This window comes from Zeus faber (genome assembly GCF_960531495.2).
Source record: "Zeus faber genome assembly, chromosome: 3".
Lineage (NCBI taxonomy): Eukaryota > Metazoa > Chordata > Actinopteri > Zeiformes > Zeidae > Zeus > Zeus faber.
This window is the reverse complement of record NC_137190.1, coordinates 13181991-13200303: the sequence shown is the minus strand read 5'-3', so window position 1 is coordinate 13200303 and position 18313 is coordinate 13181991. Positions and strand designations below refer to the sequence as shown.

Genomic DNA, 18313 nt, shown 5'->3' with positions numbered 1-18313 from the left:
CTTGTAAAATTATACGTCATATAAAATGTTCACACTGAAATATGCAGCCCACATTATATTTCATGTCTAAGTTTAAGTCTCCCTTTATTTCCGTCAAGTTTCCATACTGATTATTATGAATTGTTGAAAAACCAAACCAGGGTTGAGAAAGTGTCATGGTATATTTATACATAATAATATACATACATAATATACATAATACGTTTCACTGTGGCCCCCTTCTGGTTGGTTTCGGTAAACCGTCAATTCCATCCATTCTCCTGGCACCAGAGACCCAGGTCTGAGCAAAAATCACTATCTATATATATATATATATATATATATATATATATATTTTTTTTTTTTTTTTTTTTTAGAACCAGTCTCATGACAATAGAAACAGCTTGATCTCAATGTGTAATCTGAAAATATACTTAGCATATTTAGTATACTTTGAAATACGTTATAATTAATATACTAAAGTTTGGAAATATGTTTGGTAATATACTTAATACACTAAAATTGAAACAACTTATGTTTTACTTAGTGTGTTAGAAGTTGTATTTGGGATGTGCTCAAATATATTGAATATATTTTTACTGTATTTTTGGTAACGTCTGACGACCAAAATAACACATTTTTACTTTTCACCTGTGTCCTTACACTTCACTCTATAGTATAATAGTCATATTAACGACTAGTATACTACAGCTATACTTTGAATTACTACAAAAAAAGAAGATACACTTCCAGAGTACTCACAAAAAAGTACAAATGGGTAAATACAGCCTGTACTCACACACTTTATATACTAAAAATATACTTTCAGTTATGGAAAAAAAACATGTATACTTTTTTAACTTTGGAATAAAGAACAATAAAGCAATTTCACATAAGCAAACATAAATAATATTTTTTTTATACAGAATCGATCATTATTTTAATGTGAATCTGTAATGCAAACCAAAAAATAAAAATAATCTAAAAAAAAACTGTGTGAGCATACGTGCGTGCATGCGTGTGTGCGTGTGCGTGTGTGCGTGTGTGTGTGTGCGTGTGTGTGCGTGTGTGTGTGTGTGTGTGTCAGTGTGTCAGCCATAGACAGCGCTTGGGGTGGTGCTGCTATTGACAGATGCTGCTGCTGCTCCCAAACCTCCAGCACCAAGGGCAGTGGGGGTGAACTAGGGTTGAATCAATGGATCAATTGACCCCCCCCCACAGGGGGAAGAGCGGTCAGTGCTACTCTGTACCCCTTCTATTAAGAAACTAGACACACTAAAACAACAACAACAGCAACAACAACACTTCTTTACATACCTGCCATTCTTTTGAGAGCGCATGGTGATTTTGATTAATCGGAGGGAACCAATTAACCAATCCGTTCCTCTGCCCCTGCTGCTGCGTTCAATTGCAAGCGAGACTCGGAACTCGGAACCCCAGACGTTCCTGCTCGTAGAGGTGCAACGGAACGGCCGCTTGGGGAAGGAATTCCGAGTGCGAATTTCGCGGCAGATCGCTTGGGTCCAAGGTTACTAAGAGAGCAGACCCGACGTCGCGAAGAAGGGCGGTGAACGACGTTCCCTCTTGCAGAGGTTTTGATTTGAAAACCCGTCCGACTTCGATCTAAACTATGTGGCTCTCGCGCTATTTATTACAAGTTTTGGTAGCTTGTAGAATTCACAGGTTGGCCATACAGCACACAAATGCACTGTAGCAATGAAACGCAACACATTTAGCTCGGAATTGGGGACTACGGGTTTTGAATTGCGGATTACCGAGTTCCAAGGGAAAGCCACATGCGCGTCAAAGCGCTAGACTAACGTCATCACTCCAGGCGACACCATGTGACGTCATGATTGTGCGACCAACAAGCATGGAGGCGAGCTTGCAGTTATTAGTGTTCGCAAAGCGTGATTATTATTATTATTATTATTATTTATAATGGTTTTATTTTGGGGGAATTAGATACGTACGCGAGGTGACAATTGTGTTCCAGGACTGTAATTATTATTTTTTTTTTTTGCAAAATGCAGCCCGTGAAGGTCAGTCATTTGGCTAAATCTGCACTAAAGATGATTCCACCAAGAAGTGTCTACTGCGGATTTGTCAAAGAATTGGTCTTTTTATTCCATAATAGTATTTTAATGAGTCCAGCTCGTTATTGTCGAACTGCGGCCGCCGCAGGGGAGCCGGTGGTGATCCGCATCCCCCGACACATGCAGAAGCAGATTGAAAACGTGAAGCAGGTCAGAGGTAAAAGAGGGATCCCCACCATCAAGGCCGGCAAGCTGCTGATCCAGAGCAGGGACCCGCAGCGGAACCAGTCTGCGGGCTACGTGCTGGGCAAGTTCGAAGAGGCCGTCCTCGCCTCCAGAGGCTGGAAACACAACAAATCCTATGGAGACCATTTCACTATAAACAACACCAAGGCCGTTGCGCCCTTTGTCACCGAAAACCAACAGGAAGGAAAGGGCAAAGACGTAAAAGCTGTGACGTTCGGAGATCTCCGCATCAGCAAGGAGCTGGTCCAGGCTCTGAACAAGACTAACATCACCCATCCCACAACCGTGCAACTGCAGACCATCCCCAAAGTCCTGAAGGGGGACAACATCCTCTGTGCTGCGGAGACGGGCAGCGGCAAGACACTGAGTTACCTCCTGCCTGTTATTCACACGCTGCAGCTGCAAAAGGCGTCCGAGGACAACACTGAGGGAGAACCCCAAATTAGATGTGTGGTCCTTGTGCCATCCAGGGAGTTGGCAGACCAAGTGGCAACCGTGTCACGTACCCTGTGTGCCCCGTTCGGCCTGCGGACGAAGACCGTGGGAGGTGGAAGAGGAGTAGGAAGCATCCTGACAGCCTTCAGGAAGGGCCTTCCAGACGTTTTGGTCGTCACCCCTGGAGCTCTGGTCAAGGCTCTGCGGAAGCGCTGCCTTGACCTGAGTGAGCTGAGGTTCCTCGTAGTGGATGAGGCTGACACCATGTTCGATCCCAGTTTCTCCGGTATGTTGGAGGACATCCTAGTTCAAGCCAATATTGCCAGTGGGCCATTGGAGACGAGGGGTCCCGGTCACAAAGCCCAGCTGCTGATGATCGGAGCCACCTTTCCTGGTGGTATCGGGGAGATCCTTAGCCAGGTGACGGATCTTGGAAGCATCGTCACCGTTAAAAGCAAGAATTTGCATGTCCTCATGCCCCATGTCAAGCAGGCGTTCGTGAAGGTGAGAGGTTCCGACAAGATCCTGGAGCTTCACGAAGCCCTGAAGACGGTTCAACAGCAACAAGGAGGTGGCGCCGTCCTGGTGTTTTGCAACAAGGCGGCCACAGTCAACTGGCTGGGTTATTCTCTGGATGAGCTCGGTGTCCAGCACATGCGACTTCAAGGCGAGATGCCCGCCGCGCTCCGGGCCGGGATATTCTCCAACTTCCAGAAGGGGAAGGTGGATGTACTCGTCTGCACGGACATCGCCTCACGCGGCCTGGACACCTCCAGGGTGTGTTTGGTCGTCAACTACGACTTTCCCGAGTCAGCTGAGGACTACATCCACAGAGCGGGGAGGGTGGGGAGGGCAGGGAGCGTGGAGGGCGGAGAGGTGCTCAGCTTTGTGACGCACAACTGGGATGTGGAGCTGGTGCAGACCATAGAGACGGCTGCACGCAGGAGAAGCACTTTGCCCGGCATGAAATCTGCTATTCAAGATCCAAAACCCCAAATACTAGGGCCGGAGATGGAATAGTTTAATGGATGGTGTTGGAATGATAGATTCAGATCACTCTGAATGTACGCAGAAAATGTTTTGCAAGATTTTCTCTCAGCATGAAGTACTGTTATTATAAATACTATAGGTATGGCTTTGTTTATGAACTCCATACTGATGCCTTAACTTTGATACTGGTTCTTCAATAACAATTAATCATTTTCTACAATTCATGTAATTTGCTGAGCAGTATCAAACAAAGTTATGTTGCTGTGAAAAACCATTTTCAAACATGACCCTCTGTTTTCCTGCAGGTTTTCACATATTGGTCAGTATTACAATGAGTGAGATCTAGCCTATATGATTCCCACGAAAAATGATATTTTTTCCAAGCTAATCCAGAACGTTAAATGGAAATGTGGAAATGCACACCAGTCATTCTTTTGGGATGTATATCAGAGTAATAAGGCCTAAAGGAAGCCGTCGCTGACACTATAATATAGACCATTCACTGCTACAAATAAATATATTAAATTCTCAATCTGTTAATATATTTGCGTTTCACTTGTCTACCCCAAATTGTATTGGAAATAATAAAGTGTTCACACTTTAGTTTGTCACTGGTGATTTTATTCATTACAGTATGACTTTCAATTTTATGACCAGCAGCTGGTAGTCGTTTTGAAAATTTTATTGAGGCAAGGCACTTGTTTTACAATCTATTTGTTTTTGAATACCTTTTGGAATCTGTGTTCCCTTTCACAAACGAAAATTTTAAAATATGTAAACGCAAATGTAAAACAATTGTCCATATCAAAACAATATTAAGAATATAATGGAACCCTATTGCATTCTATTAACTTTTAAAGCTGCATCTCACAAGGGATTTGTGTTTTTGGTGACAAAGTGATGGAAGCATTCCAAATGCTGAATTTGAAATCCAGTGTCTAGTCAGACTATATCTGATGAACGTATCGCAAAAATCAATGGCCGCTCATGATTGTACTCCACCGGTTTATCCACGGGGTGGCAACATTTTCTCTCATTTTATGAAACATTGGCGTGGGCGTGGTGGACTGAACATGTTTGTGATTATTCTGCGTGGAGATCAAACATGCTATCACACAGTGTATTTGTGTGAGATCCATATATAAATATATATGTATTTTATATATTTGAGATTTTCAAATATATTGCGGGGAAATGGAAAACACATGCATTTCACATACATTTCATCCTGAAGATTTGAACTTGTATACAGAGCTGAGTGAAGGACGACATCATGGTGGGAAAACTGACAATAACTTCTGCTTGACCTTAAGATTTACATCCCAAACCTCACCATGGCTTGACAAATAGCTCTGCACCCGAGTTGCAGGGAGGGAAAACCAAATGAAAGGTGAGATTTGAGCACACAGAGTGGACCTATGGCTGCAGGTTTGGAGTGATCCTCTCCTGGTCCCACCCACAGTACAACAAACAAGGAGTATTTGTGAAGTTCTTTGCAAATATTTGAGCAGATGTTAGGGTTTGGGTGTTTTAAAACATGGGGCTTAAAAACATTTGGCACATTTGAAAAAAAAATACCAAAGTTTGGGCCGGGGTATCCAAAATGTTTCTGTTTCATTATTATTATTATTATTATTATTATTATTATTATTATTATTATTATTGCCGCCTCAACACAAACCGTTTCGAAATCTACTAACAAGGCCATGAAAATGCAAAACATTTGTACATTTGATTAACATTATCACTGATAATCTTTCATAACATTTATATATATATAGTTGATAATGTTCATAATAATGTTGCTTTATTTTGGAAATATTCATTTTCTTATTATAACATATGCCAAGTGAACCAAGTGGATTAAATTAATAAAAAAAAAAAAAGACACATAATTCAAAGTATTTTGAATTATACTATGACAGAAACAGATTAACATTTGTCAATAACAACTGTATTTTGTTATATATTTAAGCTCATTTTAATTATACGAACAAAGGCCATGAGACGGATTACCACTGGTAAAACAACAACAAACGGTAGTGTTTTTGTGTAGTATTGCGCTCCGTTGTGTGTCGGCTATTCGGCGCAGGGGCCGCCAGTGGGACTACAAACGCCCCCGTCCGGCACTGATGACGTATTTCCCTCTTCCCACGTTCACGGGGTTGATCTCCCCACTCCCACACACACACACGCACACACACACACACACACACACACGCACGCAGGCACGCACGCACGCTGCCCGCCCGCCCGCCCGGCCACTTGGAAATCTCCCCGTCGTGGAGGTCGGACTCCCGAGGAGCTGCTGCCATGAGCCAGAGGGTCTGAAGGTAAGGTCTTCCGCGCTTCGACACGCTACTTTCCCCGGAGCCGGGCGTTCATTATAGGCGGTCCCAGTGAGTGTAGTGGTGGTTCCCGGTGAGTGTGGAGGTGGAGGTGGAGGTGGTGGAGGTGGTGGAGGTGGTGGTGGTGGTGGTGGAGGGCTGGCTGGCTCCATTGCAGCAGCAGCAGCGGCCACACCGCTGCTCCGCTGCTCCACAGGTCCAGATAGGCTGCCCGGGCTGTTTTTTTTTTTTTTAACGGATTTTAAAACGGGATCCGATCTACTTTCTGAATCACAACGCCCCGCGCCCCGCACCCCGCACCCCACGCACCCCGCGCCCCACGCCGGGAGTAGAAGCAAGACTGCACGGTCTTGATTTCTGAGTGTGAATGATCCAGAGCTTTATTGTTACATTTTTAGGCTACCTCTCTATTTGTCTCTCTCTCTATTTGTCTCTCTCTCTATCTGTCTATCTATCTATTTGTCTATCTATCTATCTATCTATCTGTCTATCTATCTGTCTATCTGTCTATCTGTCTATCTATCTATCTGTCTATCTGTCTATCTATCTATCTATCTATCTATCTGTCTATCTATCTGTCTGTCTGTCTGTCTGTCTGTCTGTATATCTATCCGTCTGTCTCTCTATATCTATCCGTCTGTCTCTCTGTCTGTCTGTCTGTCTGTCTGTCTATCTGTCTATCTATCTATCTGTCTGTCTGTCTATCTGTCTATCTATCTGTCTGCCTCTCTATCTGTCTCTCTATCTGTCTCTCTATGTCTATCTGTCTGTCTATCTATCTGTCTATCTCTGTCGGTCTGTTTCTCTATCTGTCTCTCTATGTGTCCCTCTATGTCTATCTATCTGTCTATCTGTCTGTCCATGTGAAACGGTGACAGTTCTCTGCGTGCAAATTAGAGTTTGTAATTAGAGTTTCATATGTATTAATATTAGAAAGCCATACCCGGCGTGTTATTCAGGAGCTGGCCGCTTTTTTGGCCCCTATTGTTATCGCTCTGCGTTTTTTTGTTTTTCTTTTAATCGCTGCGTCTTTCGGGCTAAACGTGTCTGAAACACGACAACCGCAGGAAGCACATGGTTGAGGTCCCGTTAGAACCGGGACGTTTCAGACGTGTTGTCATTCGAGTTTGATCAATTGCGATCTGCATTTCGCACAGGAATGATCTAAAAAAACTGTCGTAATTTCACTAGTTTAAGGAGCGGGCCGCTTTGTGATATCATCATCCAGCGTTATCTAGGCCCACGCGTCGTCTCTTTGAAGGCATTCGCATCCAGCCGCTTGCAAAGTACGACATCCTGACCGACAGCTTGAGCCGGGGCTGCGTTGAAAGGACACTCGGAAAACTGTAACTTGTGCTGTGTTTTGCAAAACGCCGCAAACTACAATCCTTCAAAGAGGATGTTTTTCGCACCGCAGGAAGCTCTGACAGTCATTGGAGGAACCGACCAGTTCTTCTTTGCATACTCTCAAGTGATGCCACACTCTGAAACGCACCAAATATAGCATCGCTCACCTGGCGTAAAACTGTTGTTATTTCCGTGGATGCAATGCGGGGGGGGGAATATATATATTTGTATGTATGTGATGATGGATGAATTCAGTTCTAGGTGGTTATTTGGTCCTATCTATATATCTGTATCCCAGCTCAGTTCAGAACGACAGCGCTTGGCTGGTTGTTACTGTTTGCTGGCTATAACATGCTGTTAAATACCTCTATATCCATCAGTTATGGATACAATAAGCACAATGCGACAAGTGACCTTTTCCACTGTGGATGCAATATATCTACATGATCCCATGAGGCCCATTTAGCTCCTCGGCGCGTGCCGGCCACACCCCTTCCATTTACAGATAGATAGAAAGGTAGACGTCATTATTTGGGGTTGTTTATCTTTAGTTAACGAGCTTTCCTTCCGGGGACTCTATAAGTTATGATTAACAAAACAAGATGGAAAAAAAAAACATTGTCTTTGCATAAGGACCATACTCTTGGCAATTTCTTTATGAGAAAAGGGGAAAAAAAATAGGATGTAACAGAATTTGAATGTTTGCCTTTTCCGTCATAATTTATTTTCAATTCAAGGAAACATCCCCGCCCACCCCTTGTTGGCCTTTTTGTTTTCTTTCAGTATGGTACGTCCTAATACAAATAAGTGAAACAAGTCAACGGCAGCAAACAGAGGAGACAGACGGAATCTCTTGGCAGCTCTAATGCGGATCAGATAGTGTAGTGCAGGTCTGGGATCAGCCGGGATCGTAGTAAGCGGACCAACACGATGGGTCATTTGAGACGGATCACCAGTGAAGCAGAAGACGCCTGACATGTTTGCTGCGCAAGGGAGTTTCTCTGGCAGTTTAATGGGCCAAAGTATATCGCCCGCAAGGCGCCCTGGCTGCCTGGTTGTCTTTGGCATGTTGGGTGAAAAAGACACTGGACCTGTAAGGCTTCGCCAGGCTGAATGCAGCGCTGTATCACACGTTATATCAGACTTTTCTTGTGCTGAATTTCTGCACAGGTGAAGCTATAATCAATAAGCCGATGCTCATGCCGCCACCCCCCCTTCCCCCTCTCGACGAGTGTCACTTTGTTGAAGATTACCCTTCAAAAAGATACCATTCCTGCCTTGCTTAGAATAACCCCCCCCCCCCTCCTTTTACGCTTATGTGATTTTTAATTTTGCAGTCCAATTATAGGAGATATCACATCACCGGCGTTCAAGAGCAGAATCAGTGAGTCGTGTGAGCAGAATGTGAGTTATGAAAGCTGGCTACACTTTTCAAACACTTACTGTATAGGACATTGAAATGCAGTGTTTGGAAAAAAGTGATTTTAGACATGAGTGTTATTAAGCCTTGGACCCAGTTCTGTTGTTGAATGACGATATATCATTTATATATTGATCATACCATGTCCGTAAAGTTGAGTGTAAGCAGCCACAGAAAGAAAGTCATGTACAGCTATGATTAGTGCATACTAATCATAGCATGTGCAATGTACAGTATGTAGGCCAAAGGGACCATGGGAGGAAAGCCAGCATTGATGCTTTCATACTGGGAGGGTTATCTCTGCTCTGGTTGTAAAGCCTGAACCCCATTAGATGCAGAGACTTGCGAGGATAATTAATTTAAATTAGTAAGGCCATTAACCCACTTAACTTGGCCACTGTACCCCTAGATTTTATTTGGTGGTAATCTCTTCGCCCCTCCTGATGTCTCTCCTTTCAGTGCGAGTGGAGGTTTGCCGGGCTGGAGCAGGATGCATTTGGAGGCAGAAAAACGAAATATGTTTCCCCGCGTTTCTCCAACAAACAGTTCTAAAACAGTTGTTTTATGGTAGAGGCCTTTTTCTCAAAATATGGTTTGGCCTACAACACTGCTTTCCAGAATGCCTAATGATGGGTTTACCAAAGTGCTGCTTCAATTTTTAAAATGTTTCCATCCAATATTAGTGGCCGAGGCGGTCCACCACTGCTCACCTGGAATCATCTTTCCAAGAAAAGTTTTGTTTGCAGAAAGGGGGCAAAATTGGACAACATTTATTGCAAAGTTGTTGTTTGTTTTTGGGGGCGATGGCCGGGGAATTATACACCTCCGAACTGTGTATTTCTCCATATCAGATAAAACCAATCTATTGAGGCTAGGTGACTACATTGATGTGTAAGACCAAGTTTCCTTCAAAATGCAAAATGCTGAAAACATCCAAACTGTAGTTTTTCATGATCATGATGCCGAGCAGATGGTCCAGATGTCTTTTCTGTCGCTTAGCTGCACAGCATCCTTAATTTGTTTATTACAAGTGAACCCGTCTGGAGTGTTAATATTGAGATATCAGACTATGAAATGGGACTGTTGTCGAAAAGAGCCTTCATTCATCTGTTCATTCACTCGTCTTGGAGGATGGGACCGGATGGGAAATGGCCGTTCTAGTTCAGGGCGACAATATAGAATTTCACACTCCCCCCGACCTCGGCCGCTGGAGGTTACCATTCGTAACCTCAAACATAGGAGTCAAATCACAGGATTCCAGTGTTGTGGCTTTGAAAAAGACAAGGCTTCTGTGTGTCGGCGCTCGGCAGCTTCGGCTTTGGACAGAACCAGACAGAGGAAATGTCGAACCAGCCTCGCTGCTCCTCTGTCCCACCCACATTCTCACATAAGATGGTTATAATTAGCAACAGGCAGCCAACTCACGCAGCATATAAGTGTCACAATTCCAAGCCAGGCCTAACTTCCCCAACACCACCTTTGTAAAAATCCTATTCACAAAAGTGCTCCGTGATCAAAGGTACGAGGTGCTCGACGTTTCCACCAAATGGCACGAAGCTGCAGCCAACGACCTCCAACCCATTTGATCTCATGCGCTCCGACTCAGATGATGTCATGCAAGAAGAGTTCAGCTCAGGGATGCACAGATACCACTGTCAGACATTGGCCGATGCCTGGCAATATAGGACTTTCTCACTTTTGCAAAATGTTATGCTTGCCCCAAACGTCTATATCTATATCTCTCTGTCTGGACCGTGACTTCTGATGGAGAGGTTCTTCTCAGGGAACCCTTTACTTCCTCTTGTCAAGGTTGAACTTGCGGTTCTACACGGACGTCCAAGGCAAGCATTCATTTCTTCAAGAGGCATTTGTATGTCCGAAGGGGAAAATGCCAACCCCATGCAACCAGACATTTGAGTAACTAAACTAGCCTATCCTTATGCACAGTGTTGTTTTAAATTGCCCTTTGAATGATTTGTATTAGGTTGTGTCACGATAGGCCATTTCAAGTACCAGCTATAAGGAGAGGTCGACCCATTTGATAATCGCAACACACCATGTAATACTCTGAATGTTCCCGCCGGAGTGCTTCACATTGTGCTCCGCCGGTCTTCGAGTCTTTAATCCAGATTGATTTTGAAGACTTCAGCCGGTGATGTTGTCTGACATCTCAGCCATGGAAACATATCCGGGCTCAACATGTGTGTCGAGGTGACTTCTCCGGTTCAAGGCTATTGCGAGACTGTTTCTATGGCAGAGTGTCTTCCCGGTAGGGTCTCCACTTTCTACCTCTTAGTCACAAGAAAGAAATGTGAGGTAATCAGGTGTCTCCTGTGGCCCGCCGCAGAACAACGGCAGTGGATTTTGGTTTGGCTTATGTGAAAGCAGTGGGTTATCTGTGAACACCTGTCAGCCGTGTAACACTGACACTTGTGCAATTTGGCCGCCTCCTGTTGATCCCTTATCGACCCCTTTTTCCCCCGTGATGACCGTTGTCGGTCTATTTGCAAGCTTACCACCTTGCCTAACCTAAATTTAAACTGGCATGTTAATGGAGTGTTGGGGTTTCGGTGAGATATCGGCCACTTCTAGTTAATCAATATTGACTTAAAATGCTGAGGTTGGTCAGTTTTTGACAACGGCCAGGGCCGAGTCTACTTCCCCACTTAACCCTGGATTCGGTCACTGTAGAAAATGGCCGAACACATGTTCACACCAGGTTGTTCATTAATTTAAGCAAACGCTCTCTGGCAAACAGACTGCACAAAGCACTGCAAAATCCAGATACTGTGTTTCTTATATTGGGAATTCCTTTCAGGATTTAATCAATGAATATATTGGATATTATCAAATCGAAAATTATTATTGTTCATTTTGGTTATTTTGTAAATAAATAGGTTTACGTCTTTTCATGAAAACTACATAAACCTGCACTCAGTACCTACCATCTGAGTGGAGAAAGCCACGAAATCGGACAGTTCCTCTGCCTTTGATCCATTCATCAAGCCTTGCTGTAATTAAGGACCGGCTCTTCCGCTGCTTTTTTTTTTTTTTTTAAGTTTAAAGAAAGAATCCCTCAGCAGTTGTCTGTAACCGTAGCTGTTCCCCCAAATCATCGGGAACAAATGGCCTTCTCATTACTTAACATGTCTGTTATTTGTTGACGGAATTTCAACATTCACATCACTCGTCAGAAGTTATTTTCTGCCGTGTGACGATTGGGACGGTTGAAAATAATCCCGCGCTGGAATTCTTCCCCCCGGAAGTTTTGTCCCGAGCAGCTTGGCTTCTCGGTTTGTGGGGTGTTTGTGGGAGAGTGGGAACAGTCCTGTCCACGCGCTTCCCCGAAGAACCTTCTATGGCTTTGGCATTCTATTATTGGTTGTCCCATCATGATAAATCTTCATGCATGTATTATTCTGGTAGTTTTTTGGCTGGTAACACTTCTTTCCAAGGGCGAGTGTTTTGCAAATAGCAGGACACCAAAAATACCAATAACTCATCTTTTTTTTTTTTTTTATTATTTTTTTTTATTTTTATTTTTTTATTATTATTATAGTTCTGCTCCTCTGTTCTGCTTCTTTCCCCTGCACAGTTGCAGGTATTCTAGGGAGGTGGAGAGGGGCCACATAGCAGATATCTAATATAAGGCTCGAGGAATGTTTGTGTATTTTGAGTCAAAGTGAACTTGAACAGCATTTCTTGTTAAACATTGGCTGCACAGAAAAATATAAGAACTTAAATTGGTTATCTTGTTTGGTAACGTGTTGTGTCCTGCTCATTCAATCCTCTTCAAGTTAATTAATCTCACGAACAAAAAAAACGTATTTTAGATTCTACGCAAGTGAATATTTCATGTGGTCAGTTTAAGGACTGCAATTCCTCTTACTTTTTTGTAGTGAAGTGTGTAAACACTGTATAATTCAAAATGGTCCTAAGCAACGCTGCACAATGTGATTTTAAACACTTTTATACCCTTGGTTCTTCTAATCTTGAATGTTTACACGTTCCTTGACGGCACGGATCATAGCTTGTCAAACTGATTGTTCAGCATTCCTCCTGTTTGCAGTCTACTTTAACAAACCCCTTGTGACCCCACTTGATTCCTCTAAATAGACTCCATTAGAAATAGCCCATTTTTAAATGGTCATTAATGTGTGACTCTGACTCTGTCAAAGTGTCACTTCTCCACTCCACTGTAAAACCAAAGTATGATACAAGAGGACCTGGCCGTGTGCTTCACCCTGCAGGCCCGACGGTGATGTAGTCTGTGCTGAGTGAGTGGAGTAGAACTATATAAGGAAAACCATTCTTTGTTTATTAGCGGGAGGGAGCGCTCATGGGCGTGCGGCCAGGCCTCTCAGCCAGGAGAACGAGCACTAAAACGCCGTGCACGCCGCTCTCTCTGACTGTAAACATGGCTCTTCTAGCCCCGTCGCCCCTCCACCCACCACCCCCTCTCTCTCTCTCTCTCTCTGGAGCAGCAGCATGAGAGGGAGCGGCAGCTGGATTACATTACATGTGGAAAGCCCAGCCTTAATCAAGTGGCTGGAAATAGCCTTTTATTTGTGCATTGCGCTATGGGCAGTGCTTTCTAATGCAGCTCGCTAAGTGGGTGCGTTTCTCCCATTGACGTCTGAGCCGGTGGTGGCCGATGTCCCCCAAAGTTATAAGCGGGGAAAGTGACTTTAGGGAAGGGCACTCCACCTGCTGCAGGCAAGACTTTGGACTGGGTCCCTTCTATTGGAACTGGCCGATACATCGATATAATGTAGATAACGCGATATGAGACCAGATATCGCTTTTTGGTTTGTTAGTTCACGGTTTCTTCAAGGTTGCAATACGGCAAAGTAATATAATTTTCTGAACTTTGTAGACTGTTCTAACCAATGCCCTTTGTCTAATCAATCAGAAATATTGTGATGTTTCTTTTTAGTCAATATTGCCTGTGCCTAGTGTGAGTCTCTTGTTCAAGCACAGCACAGAACACCTTTGCACATGTCTCCAAAAGGTTTCCTTGAAAAAGCCATCGACGACCTCCCGCTTTGTTCTAAGTTTTGCTACCAACTGTTTCAGGCCTCTAGTTTAAAAAGAGACCTCATTGATGGGGGCTCTTGGGTATATTTACGAGGGTGTTTTTGGTCTGTTCTGAGGCTTTCTGTTGTGCTGAAGCAGTAGGACTTTCTAAGGGCCAATGGACATGTGGAATTCCGTGTCTTATTATCCAATTGCAGTCTCAAGCCACTGCTTTGGTTAGTGTTCATTTATTTGCAGCGTGGGCTCAACCCCTTCATTTGATAGCCGTCATCTTTTTTTTGATTACTGCCTGTCTCGAGACTTAATGGAAAGCACACGATTTATAAGCTTCAGTGGCTTCATGTGCTTAAGCCACTGTCTGCAAACTGTAGCGTCATGGATTCTGGTCGCCCCGTTGAATTTAATTGAGATAATCCAATGTCAGTTTCCTGTCTCGCCTTCCTTTAAATGAGATTGTTCAACGATCTTCGGCGCTTTGGTGCATTGGATTGGTGCATGCTGTGTTTCTTATTGACATGTCTGTGGGGAGCTTGTTCTCCCGTTGGCAGCAGGACAAAAGCAGCATTGTCAAATTCTTTTCCTTAAGATGATCTCTGGCATATTACGCTTTGGGGCTTCGAGAAGAAGAATGCCAGCCTTGTTCCGACTGGGGACATTTATCTCATTGCAGGTCACGGTCCTGGCGACATGTTGAGAAGATGTCCGCAATTTGCTGCTTTTTCTGCTTGACCCGGGTGTTCATCGCTATTTACATCAAGTAGAGGCGGAAATCTGTTGTGGGCTTTATAGGTTGCTGATCATATAGGGAATGGTGATTTTTATTATTTTTTTATTTTTTTTACACATTCTTGAGGGTTAATGCCAGCTTAAAACTGCGGCCACTGCAAACTTTGACTTAAGTGAAGATATGATAATTACGCTTCAATTTGCTTCAAAAGTGAAAGTTTTGTCTAAATGGCCTTGATGGGCGTTATTTCAATGTATTTTGAATTACTTTATTCCACTCTCTCCTCGGGAGGCAACGGTATATGGTGTTATCCAACTGTTCGGTATGCCCCCTACGGTTCAATACGGCCACGTGAACCGCGGTATCACGGTAGACATCCACCGGACGTGTTGGCGCAGTGTACGGGCACAGTGTACGGGCACAGTGTACGGGCGCAGTGTACGGGCGCAGTGTACGGGCGCAGTGTACGGGCGCAGTGTACGGGCGCAGTGTATGGGCGCAGCTCGGCGTGCCCCTACACGTGCACACTTCCCATTTCATCCCCTGTTGGAGCTCCACCCGCCACGTTTATGTTAAAAAGAAAATGTAATAATAATAAATATAAAAAAATCTTTAATATAAAGATACTGTTACCATGGCCCAAAAACCGGGACACATACAAAACCGTGGGCCCTCTGCACCCTTGCATCTCTACACTTACTACTAATATGATTCTCTGGCCGTACAGTATGAGCGCAAGGCTGATCCTGACTCAATTTGACCCCGAATTAGACAACGTCAGCTGTCTAAATGATGGCCGTGAAAAATAAATGAATGAGGTTATGTGTGACATTCAGTCATCAAGTTTATTGCCCTTAACATTGTTGAACGGTAACACAGAATGCTCTTCATGACAACTCCACTTTGCCTCCATGAGCCCAGAGCTACGTTTCCCCTGCTGCTCATTGGGACAGCGGTTAACCATCTGTAAACACTGACATTTTATTTTAAAGTCTCGGTCGATAAAGGACAAAGTGAAGCTGATGTGGGGGTTCCGTTGTAAAGTACAGTTTGTCTTGCATACATTTAAACCGAGCTTGAATCTCTAAATAGAGTACTATGTGAGTGTCCATGTCTGTGTCCTTGATAAGTGAGTGTGAGTGTTATACGTCATGTAACATGTGGTTAAATATGAAATTAACAAAGATTTGTGACTTTTCCTCTTGTGTCCACCAACACTCATCAGTGTGAGATGCTCACTTTCATTTCAAATATCGTCACACAACAGACTTGCGTCCCCTTTTTCGGCAATGACTCTTCTTCATTCAAAGATTTGTCCAAACCGCTGGTTTTAATATATATATATATTTCCATGATTATTGAGTCTTTCACATGACTTCCGTGGGTCTCCGGTCCGTGTGTTAAGTTTACATCACGTGTTCAAACGGCGCTGTATGTGGAAAGCAGAGGCAATATTAATGTCCATGGTTTTTGCAGATATTGCAGCTTTTTCAATATTACGTTACGTTTTCATATTGTGACGAAGTGTGCGGGCGGGGGCGGGGTAGTTGGGATTATTACTTATTTTAACTGCTCCCTCACGCAGCTGTGCAGTGTGTAAACACGGTTGGACAGTGTAGCATCTCTGTGTTTGGGGTGGACTGACATTCCAGCTTTCATTGTCCCTACACGGCCGTGCCGAGCAGCGTTGGTTTACACGAAGAAAGGCACGCACTTGGACCGGACCCGGCCTGGTCTTCCCCTGGAAAGTCTTCTGTGAAAGTGGATGTAAAATGACGTGTGGTTTTTAAAGAAAGCAATATGCCATGGACCACGGACACCTGGAAAACCTTGTCAACCGTGTCCATATTTAGAAAGGGTGGTAAGTGCTTAGAAAGCCAAAATAGATCTTGCATAAGTCATCCTCACGGTAGAAAAGCCTCGTATTGCAGTAGATTTGATCCAGTTTTGTTCCACTTGCTCTCTTGTGGTTTTGCGGTGGTATTCTCGCTGAAAGATAAGCCGGGCTGAGTTTGGCCGCAGTCTGCTGAAGCAGCAGGAAACTAGAACGGCAGCCGTAGCCTCTCAATAATAAAAAAAAAAAAAAGCCGCAAAACCCCCATCATGAAAACTTTGCTTTCCCTCTCTGTTTATTTGACATTTTCTTGATGTTTCTTTTACATGTTCCTCACCTCTCCGCTGCATTCCGTCTCGCAGTCCGTTTCGTGGCTCACTGGTCGCCAGTTGCCCGCTCGACACCTTGGCTGTCGCCAAGTCACTGGGTAGACGTGGTGCTTTGTTTTGGCAGCTTTTAAATCAGAACATACTGTGCACGTATCATCATCACATTGCTCGGAAGAATATCGACAGGCCCAGGGGCTTCTCTATCATTAAAGGGATGCTCCAGCTTTTTGGGGGGGAAATGTGTTCTTTGTCTGACCCAGATACAGACGAGAGGGTCAATACCGTTTTCATCCCCGTGTGTCTGGAACCCAGATTCCAGCAACTCTAAAGCGGTGTTACTTGAGAAATGCGTCTTGCGTGTTCCCAAACTTTTCTTTGGACAAATAAATGAACATGTCTGTGGTGATCAGCCGCATGCGTCGGTACTGTAGAGTTGCCGGTTTTGGCGATAGTGAGGTTCTGACTTGCAGTTTGTACCTGGCAACCCCCGACTCACTTCATCACTGTTGAACGACACGCTCGTAAATCCTCGACCAAATAGTCTCATCGGTGAGTTCTTGTACCTTTCACCGTTTTATAGTCGTCACTACTTCATGGCCCTCCGTTAATGACCCTATTAACGCAGGGTATTTGTATTCCTATTTTTGGCAGAGTTTGAATATGCCACTTAGACTATTATTAGGTTTCCGCTGGTCCTTAAAAAGTCTAAAATCCAATCATCTGAATTTTAAGGCATAAGTCTTAAAAATTGATTTGATTATGAAGTTCAGGGATGCAAACACTCGCTTTTGGGCGAATGTCGCTTTTTTTGCGTCAATTTGGAGGACTTTAGAATCGTCCAGATCCAAAGAGTTTTCTTTTTTGGGGGGGGGTTGCGGTAACCCATTTTAGCCTTGCTTTTTTGAAATGTATAATATTTTTTTCTGTCCGAGAAACGACACCGTCCACGATGGATTTACTAGTGCACTCGTTCCCTGGTATTACGTAAGAAGACGCGGACACGGCTCCCCGGTTGAATTTGTTCCGAAGCAGGAAGCGATGCCGCGTGCACGGGAGCTGGGAAAACTGTAATTTGTTTATTTTGCCAGTATGGACGTGAAATAGGTCTAAAATTGCATTCGGAATGGTCTTACAAAGGTCTGAATATGAACTTGTTGAAACCTGCAGAAACCCTAGAAATAAACGAGGGCAAAACTCTTCTTTCTCTTCTTGAATGCGTGCATTAGGCGATTCTAGGCGCATGCCTGCAGGTGAGGTGACAATAAGTTAAAATGCATGGACCAAATTTCCGGAATGGCAAAAAAAGATAAACGACGTGAGGGTTCAACATTATTTGAGTCTTAATAATGGAAAAAATACGGAAGACGTAGAGGTCGGTCTCCTTTATTCAGCGGCGTTATCATGTTTCAGCCGTGCCAAAGGCAACTGATTGAGAGATACTTCCACCTCCTTTCATTGTCCGGTTTCAGGGAGTGATGACTTCTGTTTTGTGTTTGTTATACCGCGGCTCCACCCGAGTGCATCAGTATCTGTCAGTGCAATCTGATCGTGCCCACGCAGCGTTCATTCATCTTTGGGTCCGAGC

The 18313-nt window shown here is 43.9% G+C and overlaps 2 protein-coding genes across 2 annotated transcripts in view; both read left to right on the top strand.

The window, feature by feature from the left end:
- The first annotated feature begins 1853 nt into the window (after positions 1–1853).
- On the top strand, positions 1854–4214 carry ddx28 (DEAD (Asp-Glu-Ala-Asp) box polypeptide 28). The gene has a single exon (XM_079997626.1). It carries the CDS (start codon positions 2007–2009, stop codon positions 3714–3716), a length of 1710 nt encoding a protein of 569 aa, XP_079853752.1. The 5' UTR covers positions 1854–2006; the 3' UTR covers positions 3717–4214.
- Positions 4215–5952: 1738 nt separating this feature from the next.
- The window catches only part of LOC307228101 (talin-2), a 95372-nt gene continuing 83011 nt past the window's right edge, over positions 5953–18313 (top strand). Inside the window, exon 1 of the mRNA XM_079997624.1 lies at positions 5953–6019. The gene's annotated coding sequence lies outside the window, so the exon portion shown is untranslated. The remainder of the gene's footprint in view (positions 6020–18313) is intronic.

Excerpts from the sequence above, each read along its gene's own strand:
- ddx28 (XM_079997626.1), top strand. The coding sequence starts at position 2,007 with ATGCAGCCCGTGAAGGTCAGTCATTTGGCTAAATCTGCACTAAAGATG.